We start from the raw sequence: 15950 nt of genomic DNA on the forward strand, positions 1-15950 counted from the left end.
TCAGACCTGGGACCCTGGTGTAGGTGGGACCTGTAATTTGCTTCTAACCAATGGAACATGGGGAAGACGATGGATGCACGTTACCCAAGATTACAAGGTCCGCCCTGCTGAGAGAAAGCACCCATCATTGTCTTAGGAAGGCCTATGAGGCTAAGAGCAGAGAATAGCCTCCCACCATCCCATGGAAAACTGAGCCCTCGCAAGGAAGCCTGCTGACTACCACAGGAGCAAGGAAGCAGATCCTTCCCCAGTGAAGCCTCAGATGAGACTGCAGCCCGGCTAGCACCTCCATGGCACCAACTAACCATGCCCAGACCACCTGACCCTAAAACCTATGGGATCGTAAATGTGTGGTTTTAAGTTGCTAATATTATCATGCAATAACAGGTAACAGATTTTGATGTATTTTTATTTTAAAATATTTCATTATCAAAGTAACACAAATAAAAGCTAAAATATTGAGGAAAGATAAAGTTATCCATTATTGCCCTGCCATCCTACTATAACCACAGTTAGTAATTTCATCTACTTGGCCATTTTTTATTATATATTTTTGGTGTATTATTTGCAGCCAGGATCACATTCATTTGTACACTTTTCTATCTTGCAGTTTTTAACATTTTCTTGTTTTTCATAATATTCATCCATAAATTTAATAAGTACATAACATACCCTTCATAGATCTGTTTACTGACTATTTACCTTGACCAGAGGATGACACAGGATAGCCCCACATTTGAGAATAAAGTTTTATTGGAACATAGCCATGTCCATTTGCTTACATAATATCTATGGCTGTTTTCATGGTATAAATGTTAGTGTTGAGAAGTTGTGACATAGACAAAATGGCCTGCAAAGCCTAAAATATTTACTTTCTGGCTCTTTAAAGAAAGTGTGCTGTTGACTCCTGCCCTAAACTTTAAGTGATTGTTAATTTGAGTTATAAAAGCAATACCATTTGGAAAATTTTTGTGCATATTATTTTTTATACTTAGACAACTCAATTGGAGGATATTAATAAAAGAGGAATAACTGGGTCTAATTAACAAATACATTTTTAAAACTGAAACTGTCCCTCACTCTCTCTCATAATATTCCAGCTATGATATAATAAGGATGGTGGTGACAGGATCAAAAGGAAGGCCCAGCACTCTCGTAGGTAGCATTTCTCTGGTCTCTATCAATCCTGACATGGGAATTTACACTCTTGACAAGCATATTTTTAGTTTTGATTTAAAGTCAACCAAAGAGGGAAATAACAGTAAGTGCAACAGAAAAACAAACTGATTCAAATAAATCTTTTACTTTCTACTAAAGATGGAAAAGCATGCAGAAATAAACTCTCCACATGTCACAATGTACACAAAGTGCCAGCCCAAGCTGGCTACGGAGGCCAGAAGGCCCTGGGAGAGCAGAGTAAGGGAAGAGGTGGTGGTTTCAACAAGCCAGCAGTGGCTTGAATAAATGTGGGTGATGAAGAGGCACAGCGGTTCCACCCCTCAGAACGCATACTCGGCATATATCTGAGCACAACTGTAACCAAACTGTCTCCAATAAGAGTTCTAGAGCAACAACTCTATAGTTTCAAGCAATACAAATTCTTCTATCTGGGAAAGTTTTATTCTTCAGAAAGAAAACTTATGGAATGGAAACAGTTAAATCAACTCTGACTATCACTGAGATAAAAGAAAAAGCAGGTGGATGGGTCTCAAATCCAATCTTTTATGAATAAAGTGTTGAGAAGTGCAGATGTCATCTTCTAAGGGGAATATTCTGCAATATAAAAAAAAAAGAGATCAAAATGCAACTTTTTCTGAGTAATATAATTTACATGCAAAATTAAAGATATTTAATGTAATTATCCCAATTATGCCAACAAAGTATGAAAGAAATAATGTATAAAACATTCATTTTATTAAAATGTTCCTGTCAAAATGTCAATGAATTTAACATTTCCTAAAGAAGCCGTTAACATTGCATCTCAGTTACTCACTGAATAATTAAATGCATGATACCTTCATGAAATACTCTGGGAGACTATGAAATTTTCCACAGAGTTGGGGAATCATATTATTTTTGCAAAAATAATGAAGAAGCTATTACTCTGTACAAAACAGTTTTCTGAAGTATGAAAATGTAACCATTATTTTCTTGAATTTTTCTATGGCAAAGGAAGCAATAATTCCATGAATGGCTTAATTCACTTTAAAAATTGTGTCGTGATTTTCCTTTTTCAGTTTATTTCAGTTATCTCAAAACTGACCTGAGGGTCTGGCAGCATAAATCCGTCAGTGAGTTTATAGTAGACTATGGTAGAATCAGATTCCACGATGGCCAGAGTGAAAGACATTGGCAAATCCGGATCTGCATCACCTCGTAGTTTTCGAGATGCCTTCAAGATGTCCCTTATCCTGAAAATAAAGACATGATATATCTAGGAGTTACACCCACTCAGCTGATAAGACTGAATACTGTGAAATCTTGGGGAAGAAGCAGGTGATTATATTTACAATGCTGAAGAAATACTTGAGGGCTCAAAATAGAGATCTAAACTCTTCTCACACAGGAAATCCTGCATATAAGCGCTGTCTGTTGACTCTCAGTCCTTTTCAAAAGCACCCCCCCACACACACTAAAGGGGATAACACTGTTCTGTGCATATATATGAATTGACTAATGACCACAGGTGTTATCTTTTCAATTATCCAATTTGGTATCATATAGTGGAACAAGTGGTATTCAGGTATGTGATTCTAAAAAATAGGCTGTAATAAACTTTACCCCCATGTTTTTACATGGGGTTTATGATTACTAGCTTTCGATGGTTATATAAAAATCCACTGATCCCTACTTTACCCAGTCATTCCCCTACTGTTACAAAGTTATTTTGGTTTAATTGAGGGAGTGGGGCAGAGGAAGAGTGATGGCAATAAAGATAAGCTGCAATGGTCCTCTCTGTGCATACAGGTGTTTCTTTTTTAATATTTCAGTTTTCCCAATTACCAGAATTATTAGATATGAGTAGAGATACTTTAGTGGTTCTCAACATGTATTCTGACACTTAAAAGAAAACTCAGAGAAATAAAACTTAAAAAATTTTTTTTTTTGTAATGTTGGGATTTCTGTGTGCTTGCTGTGGAAAACAGTCTGTCAAATCTAATATCAAAATCCTCAAAAGACTATTATTAGCCTTTGTTTACCACACACTAAAAATCCTTATTACCTATTCATAAAGCTTATCTTAAAAAATTCAGTGAAATGTAACCTCCCAAGGAGCTTTCTTTAACAGGCAAATAAAAAATGATCAGTTGTTTTTTTAATTAAGTCAACCAATTTTCTAGAAATTGGAAAAAGATTTACTAGTATATTAACGTTCTACAACTGAATATAAATTCTGATTCCAATTACACATATGTTAAACATACTTGATATTATACTGGAGGTCTCTGATGATTTGCTTTTCTCTTGATATGGTTGGATTTGTTTGTCATTTAGATCCTTGTTGTCTTTTTATCACATCTATTTTGTTCCTTTGATCTTCCTTTACCATGTTCTTTTGTATTAAATTGATAATTTCTAGTACACTATTTTCTTATTTGTTTTCACTATAGTTTAAAAGTCTCTTAGTGGTGTCTCTAGAGATTACTATGACGTCTTATCGCAATATACCTCAGACTGATACTGCTCCATTATAGCTTTATTCTTTTTTTCCTTTTTTTTGCTATTATTGTTCTACATATCTATATGATATCTATATGAGTTACCTATTTATGAGTTATCATAGGATTAACTCATAAATACAATGATATAACTATTTACATACAACCTTAAGTCTTTTTTTTCCAGTGCTGAGCATTGAACATAAGGCCTCGCACATATTAGGCAAGTGCTCTACCACTAAGCTATATCCCCCAGTCCTAATCTTAAGTTTTTTAAAAAAAAAGTTAATAGGAAAAAGAAGAAAAATATATATTAACTGATTTGACATTTCTGGTATTCTTCATTTATTTACATCACTCTCTGATGTCATTTCCTTGTTCCAATATAGCTCCATTTCCTCCCTTAAGCTTTGTGTTAAAATTGTCATATACATTACTTCTTAATATGCTATAAAACTTGTCAGCCAAATTTTGACAAAGTACAAGGGCAATTTAATGGAGAAAATCTTTTCTAACAAGAGGTGCTATAAAATGAAGATGGTATACCTCTGTCTACACAAAGCATTAATCTGAAGATCAATGAAGTGGCATACATAAAAGGGCTTTGCAAACTATCAAGTAGTCATTGAATACAAATATTATTATACAGTAACAATACTGGTTTTATTACCTTACAAACCGATGGTAGTTTGTATACACCCCCTCTCCATGGTTACTGCTAAAAACAAATACTAACCCAAATATGCTAAGGTACACTGTGCCATTAGTGGAAATATAGGAAATGTTCTGAGACAGAGAACCTAAATCCCAGAAACTGACTTAGTCCTTAAAATATAATATCCCACCGTGTTGAACTGCATGACGGCAAGCTAGACTCCTGTTCATATGAGCAGTTTACTTCACAGAGATTCATACAGAGCAACCATAGACATTAATCAGAAACTTCATTACTCAGCACTAATGGGAAGTGACACCCTGGTAAAACCCAGCATTCCTTATTTCCTCAATGCAAGTCTCTTAGTGTAATTAAATATTTTGCTTCTTCAAAAGTGGCAAACCAGTATCTAAATTAACAGTCACAGGAGAAGATTGATTTTTATACACTATCCACCTTGAATTATTTTTTTTTCTATAAAGATGAATAAGAAGAAACACTACAGATGGACTACAATTTTAATTTTCTGTTGTATACATCCCAGCTATTCCTCAATATGCAATATACATAAAACTACTGCAATATCACAAGTTAAAAATTAGTTTCTCTAAACATCCCTAACTGGTAGATGCAAATGGGATAATACAAGAAGGAAAAGAAATCTACCAACACAACTTTTATACATTTTCTCTTCTTCACAATATGATGCTGTTTAAAGCAAAGGGTTGTGTATTTGTGTGTGTTTTTAAGGTCAACTGTGAGAATTCTAGCCCTTACATGGAATTTAGGATAGAAATTTCCATTTCATTCACTCTTCTTCTTTCATTCTCAATTGATACTTGTTTTCAGGGTTTTTTGATATAAACAGCAAAACATTTTCAGAAATATTCAAAACACCTATGTGGGAAAGCTGAAGGCTTGAAAATTAGCTCAGAGTTGTAAAGGGGGTTTTGTTTTCAGAGTTGAGGGAAATCACTGTCAACATGAAATGGAAGTTCCCATCTCTGAGCTCTTGTTATTCTACTTGGTAGTCTCTGTGTTGGGAAAACTACCAATGAATCTTCACAGGAATATCAGAATAAAATCGTTTGTCTGACTCTGTTACCTAAAGCACACTTGGAAAGTTTTACCAAGTTCCTTGTTCGGGATCTTTTCAAGTCTGTTTTTAATATATGTTTAATGTAGGGCCATCATCTTTCCCTATTTAAATCCTTTCTTGTTGTTTCCATTATGAGACACTGCATAAATCCATAAAAGTATTAACTTTGTCTTTAAATCAACAGACTGTGTTTTCTCAATTTATTAACAACAACAACAACAATAACAAAGAGTTCTGAAGTTCTACTTAAAAACTCACACATACTTGTAAAGATACTAAGAATGGTGAAGCATCACCAGAATGTTATAACTCACTTAATTTCAAAAAACTCAAGGGAAAAGTCCCATTTAAAGAAAATAAGCACAGTTGTTGATTAACAAGAACAAAATTTAGTGTTCACAGATTTTTCCCTCTCATAACTGTTCACTGACAAGCCCTACAAACTGAAGGAAGGTGATTCTAAAGTTTATTATAGCTAACTTGACAAGAAACCTGAAGCAAACACACAGTTAACACAACGTCACGCAGCTCATGTCCTTAGTTCAAGTTATTCAAATACTTTCCACAAATCTTAGCATTGTTTAATTTTGGGAATGATCATAAAACAGAGACTGATCTCTGGAGATTTAGATGAGGACAAGAAGTTGAAGAAAACATTACTTTTAACCATAAATCCTGTTGAAATAGAGTACACCATGGGTTAAAATTAGTATTCCTTTCAATGCACAGAAAATAGTGTCTTCTTCTATCCTCAATGTGACCAAACTTGTGCATGCTATAGCCTTATCAATAAAATAAAAGGTACTAACTCCTTGATGTGCCTCATGATGTAATGGGATGACACACATAATACAACTCTGAAACATAATGCAAAATAAACTTGGTACCAGAGGCACCAAGAAGTCATATTCATCCACCAGCCAGTCCTGAAGGAAGTTCCACGGATAATAGAACACCTCCTTGGGAATCATGCCCATCCCTTCCTAGAAAAAAAAATCAAGGCAGTTGAAATCTCAAGAGGATTTGCTGAACAATCGAGTGCCTGTGTGGCTAGTCCCTCAGTGGGAAGTCATTCTGCTAAAATAAATTGCAAGGTTTTCTTCCCCCCACTTTTTTTTAAGGGAAGAGAAAAATATGCTGTGTCAGTTGAAAGAAGCTGACAGACTTGGAGGTTTCACCAGCAAGCAACAGAAGTCCAACAGATGTAGGGTAAGTATATCCTGATGTAAGGGGAGCCAAATGACAGCAGGAATTCCACCAGTTATTAGATCCAAGGTGTCAGATAATACAGAGGTCATTAAATAATTTACAAAAAAGACTATGCTTTCAGAGTGGAAGTATTTTTCAGTAATAGGGAAATAATAATGGAGTATCCTTCAATAAAATGTGTGGCATTTTAGGATTAAATTCCATAACCAAAAATATCTCTGGTAATGTTCTAAAGAAGAAACTCAGTGCTTGTAACTTTTACTCCACGATTAACACAATCCTTTCCCTAAAACACCAGGGATAAGAAGGTACAAAAGGGTGGGATATATATATAGATGAGGAAGAATTTAACTAAATTCTTCACTAAAAGGAAAGGATAGTATTGGCAGACTGCCCCTTCAGATTTGTGATTGTTCTCTGTCCTCTGATGCACATTAGTTACAGTGTAAAGTGTGGGAAATGGTGATAAATCCTGCAAGTAAATGGATTTTCCAGATAGTCTAAAGTTTTGGAAACTCTTGGAAGGATGCTTATAATATATACTTTGTTCCTTAAGGTATTATTTAGTAAGTCTTTGCTGCTGAAATTTAGCCATTCAACAAATACTTAGCCCCTGGTATCAGATACCAGCTAGGCACTGAGGATATAGCAATGTTCAGAACTAAGTTCCTGCATATTGCTCGGTGAAAGAAGACAACCTGAAAGCTACATTTTATATGATTCCACCTGTTTAACTTTCTGGAAAAGGTGAAACTACAGAGAAAGTAAAAAGTTCAGCAGCTGCTGGTGAGGAGGCTGGGAATGGGCAGAGATGAACAGATGAAGCAAAGGGGATTTTTAGGGCACTGGAGTCATTATGCATACAATGCATACAATGGTAGATATATGACATTAGGATGAACCCTAAACTATGTACTTTAGTTAATGTGTCAATATAAGCTTATTAATTATAACAAATGTACCATATTAATGCAAGATGTTAACAGAGGAAACACTATGTTGGACTGGGGCTTATACAAGAAATCCTCATACTACCTGATTACATTTTGTGTAAATCTGGAATTGTTTTAGAAAAACAAAGTACACACACACACACACACACACACACACACACACACGCACATGTACGCACACGCACATGCACACACTCCAGGGCTTTGGTATGAGCTTCAGAATGAACAGAGTTGCCATTTAAAGATGCGGGGAACACAGCAGGAGCAAATGTAAGGGCAAATCAAGACTTCTTTTTGGACATGCTGACTTGAGATGCCTTTTAGACAGCAGAGGAGATGTCAAGTAGGCTTGAAACATAAGAAGCCTGAAGTTCACAGGGGAGGCTGAAGTGGAGGTAGAAATTTGAGAGTCATCAGTACATTGAGTATATTGAAGATATTTAAAACTGTGAAAGCAAATGAGGCTGCTTAGGGAGTGAGTATAAAGAAGACAAAGTCTGGGATCTCTTGGCCCTACAGCTCTTAACATTCAGAGACCAGCAAAGAAGAAGGTTCTGGAAAGGAGGTGAAGAAATGGCAAGTGAAGGAGTTACTGAACCTCCTCAAGTCCCCGAGGGATCCTCTCGTAGTAATAGTTGGTCATTTCCTATATCCTAACAGATTTATACAATTTAATTGGTATCTATTACAGATAATAGAAACAAGCATTACAATTCCTAATATTTCACTCAACATTTTCCCATCTTTGTTTCAGGAGTGTTTCCTAAAGACCTTATAGTAGCAAAATGCTTCATCTAACTTTCTCTTACTTTTGAAGAATGGGTCTTCCAATTCCTTAATTTTTTAGTTCTTACTAGGTTGCTTCTCCAACTATTGCTTCTCAGAAGTCGGGTTATTTTAAAAATATTCTCTCTCCTTCCCTTCTTTTCTCCCCTCCTCTCTCATTCCTATCTCTCACTTCACACGCTTTCTCACAGACATTACCCCCTTTCCACGTATACATGCACAATCCAGGACTTTCTCCCCAGTGGCTGCCAGTTACTCCATCTGCCACTACTCATGCCCAGTCATAATGAACCATTGGAAATGTTCAGGCTTTCTTAGCCCTCAGAACTTTGCCATGGTATTACTTCTGCCAGGATCATCCATTCCCATCCAGTTCTGTATTACATGTCTGTGCATAATTACGCACGTCTTCCCAGACCCACCAAATTCCATACCATTAGTGGAGGTCCTTCTCCTACCTCTGCAGCCCTCCTCAGTACCCTGGACATATCTCTCACTACGCTTACCATCTGGAATATAAATGTCTATCCAGCTTGGCTCTAGATATGATAATCCTGTGGGCAAGATCTGGGATATTTTGTACCCTTGAGCCCAGGCATCCAATAAATAAATGAGTAACTTAGAAAATAACAGAACAAGCTGCAGTTTACCATTTCATCCTCTCCCCAAACCAAAACAAGCTTCTGTTTTGCCTCTAGTCAATAGTTATATTCATATTCATTTATATTCACTATGTTTAAGGCTTAAATAAAAAGTACAAGCATAGACATTTAGATAATTTTAACTAAAGGGTATATCATTTTAGTGTAAGAATAAATAAAATTTTAATTTTCCCCACACAGTTCAGGTTTTATAATATTGATTCTTTTTCTTCTTCCCATAAAACACTAATGCAATGGATTTAAAAAATAATTGGTCCATTTATATTATCTCAGTGACTACATGATATATTACTCTGACAATGCAAACAGTTAATAAAATATTTTCAAAAGTAATCATGTCCTTTAGAGAAAAATTACTATTGACAGGTCTTTAAAAACTATATTAGGAGAAATTAATTCTGACAAAGAAAAAGAAACAGTTCATTTTAACTCAATGTAGGAAGGAAGGAGGAGGGCATTCCTTTGAAAACAACATTGTGGCAAGTAGGCATGATCCAAAAGTCAAGACTATGAAAATCAGATGCTAGGAATCCTAATTTTGACCAGAGCGCTCATTTCTTATGTTTATTGAATTGTTTTCATTTCTCTTTAGGAAGAACTTTCTTTAATGGTACAAGAATCTTGTCCCAAAGAGTCTTTTTTTTTTTTTTTTTTTGTGGTGCTGGGGATCGAACTCAGGGCAAGCACTCTACCAGCTGAGCTATCTCCCCAGCCCCCAAAGAGTCTTGATCAACTGAATGACGAAAGTTCTTAGACCTTTAGCTTTATGGCAGCTGAACTAGCAGATGAACAATTTAGCGTGTGGAATTTTGAAGTGTTTTCTTAATTTCTAGAGTAACACTCAGACTTAGAAGGGATACCAAGAGAGAATGTACTGTAGGACTGTCTGTCTTCATTAGGGAAATATTTTATAACTAAGTTGTAGCTAACTACACAAATGACAGAGTTTGGCCAGGTTTTACAAACAACAGATTCTAAAGCTTGGAAACACCAGTAAAGGATGATGATCAGGCCTTATATGCGCTTTGTAAATAATATGAAAGTACCTTCAGCAAACTGCCAACTCCTCTGGATCTCAGTTTTATATTTCTCCCAGTTTCCCTATTAATAAAAACATGATTAAAGTTCCTCAGGAATGCAGATCATCAAAAAAATATATAAATTTTAAAAAACCACTCCATATTCAAGCAGCTAAGCAGCAAAGCCTAGATGGTACTGTGTAGTATATGGCAAGTAACTTGTTTCTAATAATAAATATCAAAGTTGGCAGGTTACTTATCAATATAAAATTAATGTTCCTGATAATCAAGGTTATCCATTCACATTCTAACAGGCTATCTTGAGTGAGAGTCAAAAGGGGAAAGTAGCACTAAAGGGTCCTGAGAACAATATATACTGGCCAAACCCTACTTTATTATAAAAGTAAGAAAAGAGATTACTTTTGTGATGAAGGAAAGAGCTGTGCAAGGTTCATGGAAAGGGCTCTGGGATGGCTGGAAAAGTTCTTGCTCTTGACATGATCATAGTTACTAAGTTGGAAGAATAATTCTTGAATCCATATATTTGTATTGTGGGAGAATCTGGTTTTATTTTACAATATTTTTAAAATACCAATAAAGTAGGAAGATCTCTAGTACCTAAGAAACAGCTTTTTATATGTAAAATTGGGATAAAACAAATGTCTTGTATACCTTGGATAAAATATGATTATATTCAAATTAAGAAGTTTTTCATTAAAATATGCCCTAAAAACAATGAAGGATGAATTTAAAAACTGGAAAACACACCCAACAAAAGATATTTTCAAGAATGTATAGAGAACTCATACAGGTTAACAAGAAAACTACAAACAATCCAACAGGCAAAGAATATGCACCAACATTTAAGAGAGGAAGTAACTATATCAAGAAAAGTTCGCAATTACTAGTGAACAGAGAAATGCAAATTAAGACATTTAGGTAATCCCTTCAACTGGCAAAAATCTGTGTGACAATACCAAATGCTGGAGACAATAAGGCTCCAAAGGATCTTGTTTACATTGATACAAAGTAAAGTGAGGCAACCACTTTGGAAGTAGTTTGAAATTATCTCCTGAAAATGAACATCAGCAGCACTCTATCATAAGAGTAGGTGTGAAACTAGTACAATAACACAGTGGAATGCTATCTAGCAACCCAAAAAATGCACAATGGATGAATTTTAGAAATAAAGTATGAAGTGTATAAGGTGAGCCTCAAAAGATTACATACTTTTTTTTAAAATTGAAAACATTCAAAATTAAATTCCTAACTGAACGTGGGATTCAGGATAACTTATCTCAGGTCAGTAGAAATAGGAAAGAAGAGATCCATAGATTTAATGTCAGTCACTGTTAAGAAGCTAGCTTTGTTTGAGTGACTGGTTTGGAGATACTTGTTACATTATCAGTAACTAATTAAGTAAATCAATGAATAAACAAGCATGAACTAGTGATGAAAGTATGTAATGAAATAAATATATATGTATTCCAGTTCTGTGCGGCTAAGATTGTTTTTAAAAAGCTTTCTTTGATTTCAACTTGCATGTTGATCACACTCTTCACCAACTCCTACAGTAAGTATGATTTGTATCATACAGGGCATCCTACAATATCTCTTGTTTTATGCAAAGGTCTTGCCTCTCTACCAAGAATATAAATATTTCCCACTTCCTTTGGTTTCTGTTAAACTAAGACCAAAACCACCTGCTCACCTTTGATGGCTGAGAGAAGCAGAGATGGGTGTAGGCAACACAGTCTGTAACCCTTCCCCTTCTATCTCAGTACCAACCAGGCAGATGAGCTGGAGTTCAGGTAATCCCACACAGTTTACTTCAAACCAACTTTTACCTGAAAGAATATCATTGAATGCACAACAATGTTTGTCAAAAACAAAAGATGAAAATTCTAAACTTCTACCTAATACTCAGCTGAGTAGACATCACTCATAATACTACCTCCCCTCTTTATTTTTCCAGGCTTTCCTGTTTCCTAGTTATTCCCAATGTAAATGAATAAACAATACAAAGTTAATTGGTAAAATTCATAGCAAATGCATAAGTAATTGCTTATTATATGTCAACAATGCTATATCCCAACCCAATTCCCTAAGCCTCCACCACAACCCCAATAACCAAGAAATATAAACAACTTACTCTCCATGAGATCCAGGTAAACCAAGAATGCTATATAAACTTGAGTGGCATCTCCTATATTTAATTCCATCATTTCTAAATACTGAAAATCAAAATACAATTGTCAAATAGAGAAGGAAGAATCTCAATATTTTCTTTCAATTAAAACCAATCAAAATGTATTCACCACACACATACACACAATTATATAACTATCCTCTAGATTTAGTGGAAGCTAAAAGGTAATATACAATCTGATCTGTCTCCAAACAAGCTGCAATTATTAGATTAAACATATGAATATAGTGTTCCCTCCAGTATTCAAAAGGGATTGGTTCCAGGACCGACCCCCCCCTGCAACCTAACCCCCACAGATTCCAAAATTCAAGATGCTCAAGTCCCTTATATAAAATGTATATAACTCATGTACATCCTCCTGTATATGTTAGATTACTTATAATACCTAATGCCATAATACACTGTAAATACTATGTAAATAGCTGTTATACTTTATTGTTTAGGGAATAATGACAAGATAAGAAGTCTGTACATGTTCACCACAGATGCATTTCCCAACCCCCCCCCAAATACTTCCACTCTGAGCTTAGTTGAATCTGAGGATTCAGACAGAGATATGAAAGGCTAGCTCTACTTACAATGTTAGGCAAATAACAGTATGTGAGTGATTAAAACAATGAGAATAGAATTTTAAAAAATACAACAGGTCAGAGGAGTTCTACTCAGGAGGATTGGTTGGTGAATGTTTCACAATAGAAGGGGTACAAGTTGAGCCCTATGGGACATGTATGATTTTAATAAACAGAGAAGCAGAGAAGTAGTGTGGAGATCACCACACATATTCAAGAAAGAAGTCCGCCTGTAGTACAGAAAACTTTAATAGGATTTTTGTTGGGACATGTTAGTGGGGAGTCTATTTCCTTGGTTTCTTACTTACATGTGGAAAGAATCTGCTAGAACACCAATCCTAGCCTCTCCACCCTTTCTCACTCAAGAGTAAGGAATTACCTAATAACTGAATTTTAAAGAAGCAAACTTCTGCTTCTTTCAGACTTGCTAGTGTGCAAAAGAACATTTTTTAGGGGCTTAACCCTGCAGGAGAAGCTGGAAGTTATTCATACACGTCAGTGACCTGGTAGGTTAAGTGGACAATGTAGAGGTTAAGTTACCAGCAGAAACTACATAGGGCAGATATGAAGTTACCTTGTCCCATCTGCTTCATGGTAAATATACAGATACAGGAGAAGAGGGGTGTTGTCTCTCCCAGACATCAAATGTGTTTGAAAGTCACACTGAAACATGATTTGGGTAGAGGTTGCAGATCTCTGTGACCAAGCTAAAAGTATGAATTTTATCCATAAAGAAACACTGAGGATTTCTAATAATAATAATATAATAAAAGGAGTGTACGTCCAAGGATGATAATTCTGATAACATTTTACCGAATTTACTGATGTCATTTTACTAAGTAATTTTCAAACTGAATATTTTTTAAAGGCAGAACTGGAAAGATACTCATTATTGCTTTTCTTTCTTCTTTTTTTTTTTTTTTTAAATCAATTTACTCCCTTAAGAAGAAAAATCAAAAGAAAGATTTGCTGGTCAGGGTCTATACAGCCATTAGCTTCAAAGAGAAAAAAATCTGCAAATATGAAAATTGTCTGAAAGCAACATCAAATCCAGATGAGGTTTTTGTTTGTTTGTTTGTTTGTTTTAGTTGTAGATGGACACAATGTCTTTATTTTATTAATTTTTTTTATGTGGTGCTGAGGATCCAACCTCACATGTGCTAGGCAAGTGCTCTACCACTGAGTGACAATCCCAGCCTCCAGATGAGTTTTTTTAAAAAAAATCTGTTACTATTAAATACTTATATAGTGCTTTCTACATGTCAATGCCTTGCAAAAATTGTTAACACTACGAAGTATGTTGGCTTTTAAGATAAAGAAATTGAGACATAATGAAATTAAGCAAAGAAACAGGTATAATGAAATCAAGCAACTCAGACCACTTTGGCAAGTGACAGAACTAAGATTCCCATTGAGGGAGTCTGAAGTTGAGTTCCTGCTCCTAACTGTTGTGCTGCTCTCCTTGCTATTGCTTTTCTTTTTATGGCACTGAGTAACATTCCCATGTTATTGTTTTTCTGGTGAGGCTGAGAGATAGAAGATAAATCTGGGCAAGAGAAGATTTACAAAAAAAAAAAAAAAAAAAAAAAAAGTTCACTCTTTTAGGACTTATATCTTCAAATTTTCCCTTTTCTTGACTGTTTCCAGACAATTACCATAGCTCTCAAACAGAAGAGAGAAATTCTACTGCACCAGTTCAGTCCCTAAGATCCCTACAAAATTCACACCTCCAGTTACTGTCTATTCAGAGATTGGGGCATTATTGGTATAAGGTAGCAATTTCCCAAGCAGAAGCATGATAGGTGCTATCTTTATCTTTATTGCTGCTAATACAGAAAAACTTAAAGTGAGTAGCTGCCTTGGGCAAGAACTTCCTCAAAGTTGTTCAAGAAACCTGAAAAATTAGGAATCGGCAGTTGTGCGGAATCAAGATGTACACCCCAGGTCCGAGGCTAAGTGTAAACGTGACTGCCTAAACTTTATCACAGAGGACTCCTAGATCTTATCCATGAGCCACACCCTGTCTTGCATGGTTCCTTGTGAGGATCGAATCAATTCATCCACGAAAGGCGCTCAACCTGGACCACACAACAGACAGGAGTGGAGGGCTTCGTAGGGTCTCCGGACCGAGAGGGGAGAGGTCCTGTATCTGGGCCTGTTTACGCATGGCTGTGGTGCGGGGCGCGGGGGGTGGTTTGCAGGGAGAGGTGTCAGCCGTTCTGCAGCTCATTTAAACAAAAAGGGCCATTCGCGCGGCTGGTGCACCCGGTCCCGCTCCGCGAGGCCAGCCCTCCTGCCGGAGCCGGAGAGGGCCCGAGAGCTCCGCCTGCCACAGGGACCGGAACTGGCGCCCTGCTCCTCTCGCGCCTCCTAACCTTAGGGTGGGTGCTCATCCAGGCGTCCTGCGGCGTCCACTTGTGAGCGCCGACGCCATCGCGAACACCGCCCGAGTCCAGACCGCTACAGCCGGGAGTCGGCTCAGAATCGCCCCGCTCCTCCATGCCCGCCCGAGCGCCACTCCCGTAGTGCACCACGACCCGGGCCCGACCAGAAGCAGCGGGGCGCGCGTCTGGGTTCCGCGCGTCTGGGTTCCGCCTCTCCGCCGCCCGCCGCGCCTGCTCCGAGGGCTCAGACCCAGGAAGGAAAGTTGGATCAGTCACTCCCTCTGACCAGGTGGTTAGCAGCTGCGCGATCTCTCTCTAGTTGGGCTCTCGTCTATTCAAATTTGGGCGACTACAGCGCGAAGGAGGTTCTGGAGTACCCTGAGCCCAGAAGCCCTTAACCCTCTTTAAGTCGATGCTCCTTGCAGGTCTCTCGAAAAAAGTGGGAGCACTTAACTCCTCTCTGCGTTCTCCTGGGAGCAGGGCTACGGGGGCCTCATTCAGTGACCTTGTCAGAACTTTAAGCAGAGCCATATGTTTAGGGCAGACACACCTTTCAAGGTAAGAAGCACAGTCGTTGAATGGGTGGTCAGAAAGACGGGATACCAATCCGCATAAGCAGGTGACCTGGAAGCCAAGGACGAGCAGTTTAGACCAGCAGTTAGGACATTCTAAACACTTATAGATTTACTGAGTGAAATGGGGAGACTTTGGAGGCTCCTGTTACTTTTTTTTTTCTTTTCTGTTCT

General features: G+C 37.1%; 1 protein-coding gene across 1 annotated transcript; it reads right to left on the reverse strand.

The window, feature by feature from the left end:
- Positions 1–388: 388 nt before the first annotated feature.
- Positions 389–15361, reverse strand: Tsen15 (tRNA splicing endonuclease subunit 15). The gene is made up of 5 exons (XM_047520811.1): positions 15196–15361; positions 12195–12276; positions 11754–11889; positions 2264–2411; positions 389–1773 (listed from the first exon to the last, which is right to left on the reverse strand). Exons 1-5 carry the CDS (start codon positions 15319–15321, stop codon positions 1753–1755), a joined length of 513 nt encoding a protein of 170 aa, XP_047376767.1. The 5' UTR covers positions 15322–15361; the 3' UTR covers positions 389–1752.
- Between the last annotated feature and the right edge of the window lie 589 nt (positions 15362–15950).

Source organism: Sciurus carolinensis, chromosome 12 (assembly GCF_902686445.1).
Source record: "Sciurus carolinensis chromosome 12, mSciCar1.2, whole genome shotgun sequence".
Classification (NCBI taxonomy): domain Eukaryota; kingdom Metazoa; phylum Chordata; class Mammalia; order Rodentia; family Sciuridae; genus Sciurus; species Sciurus carolinensis.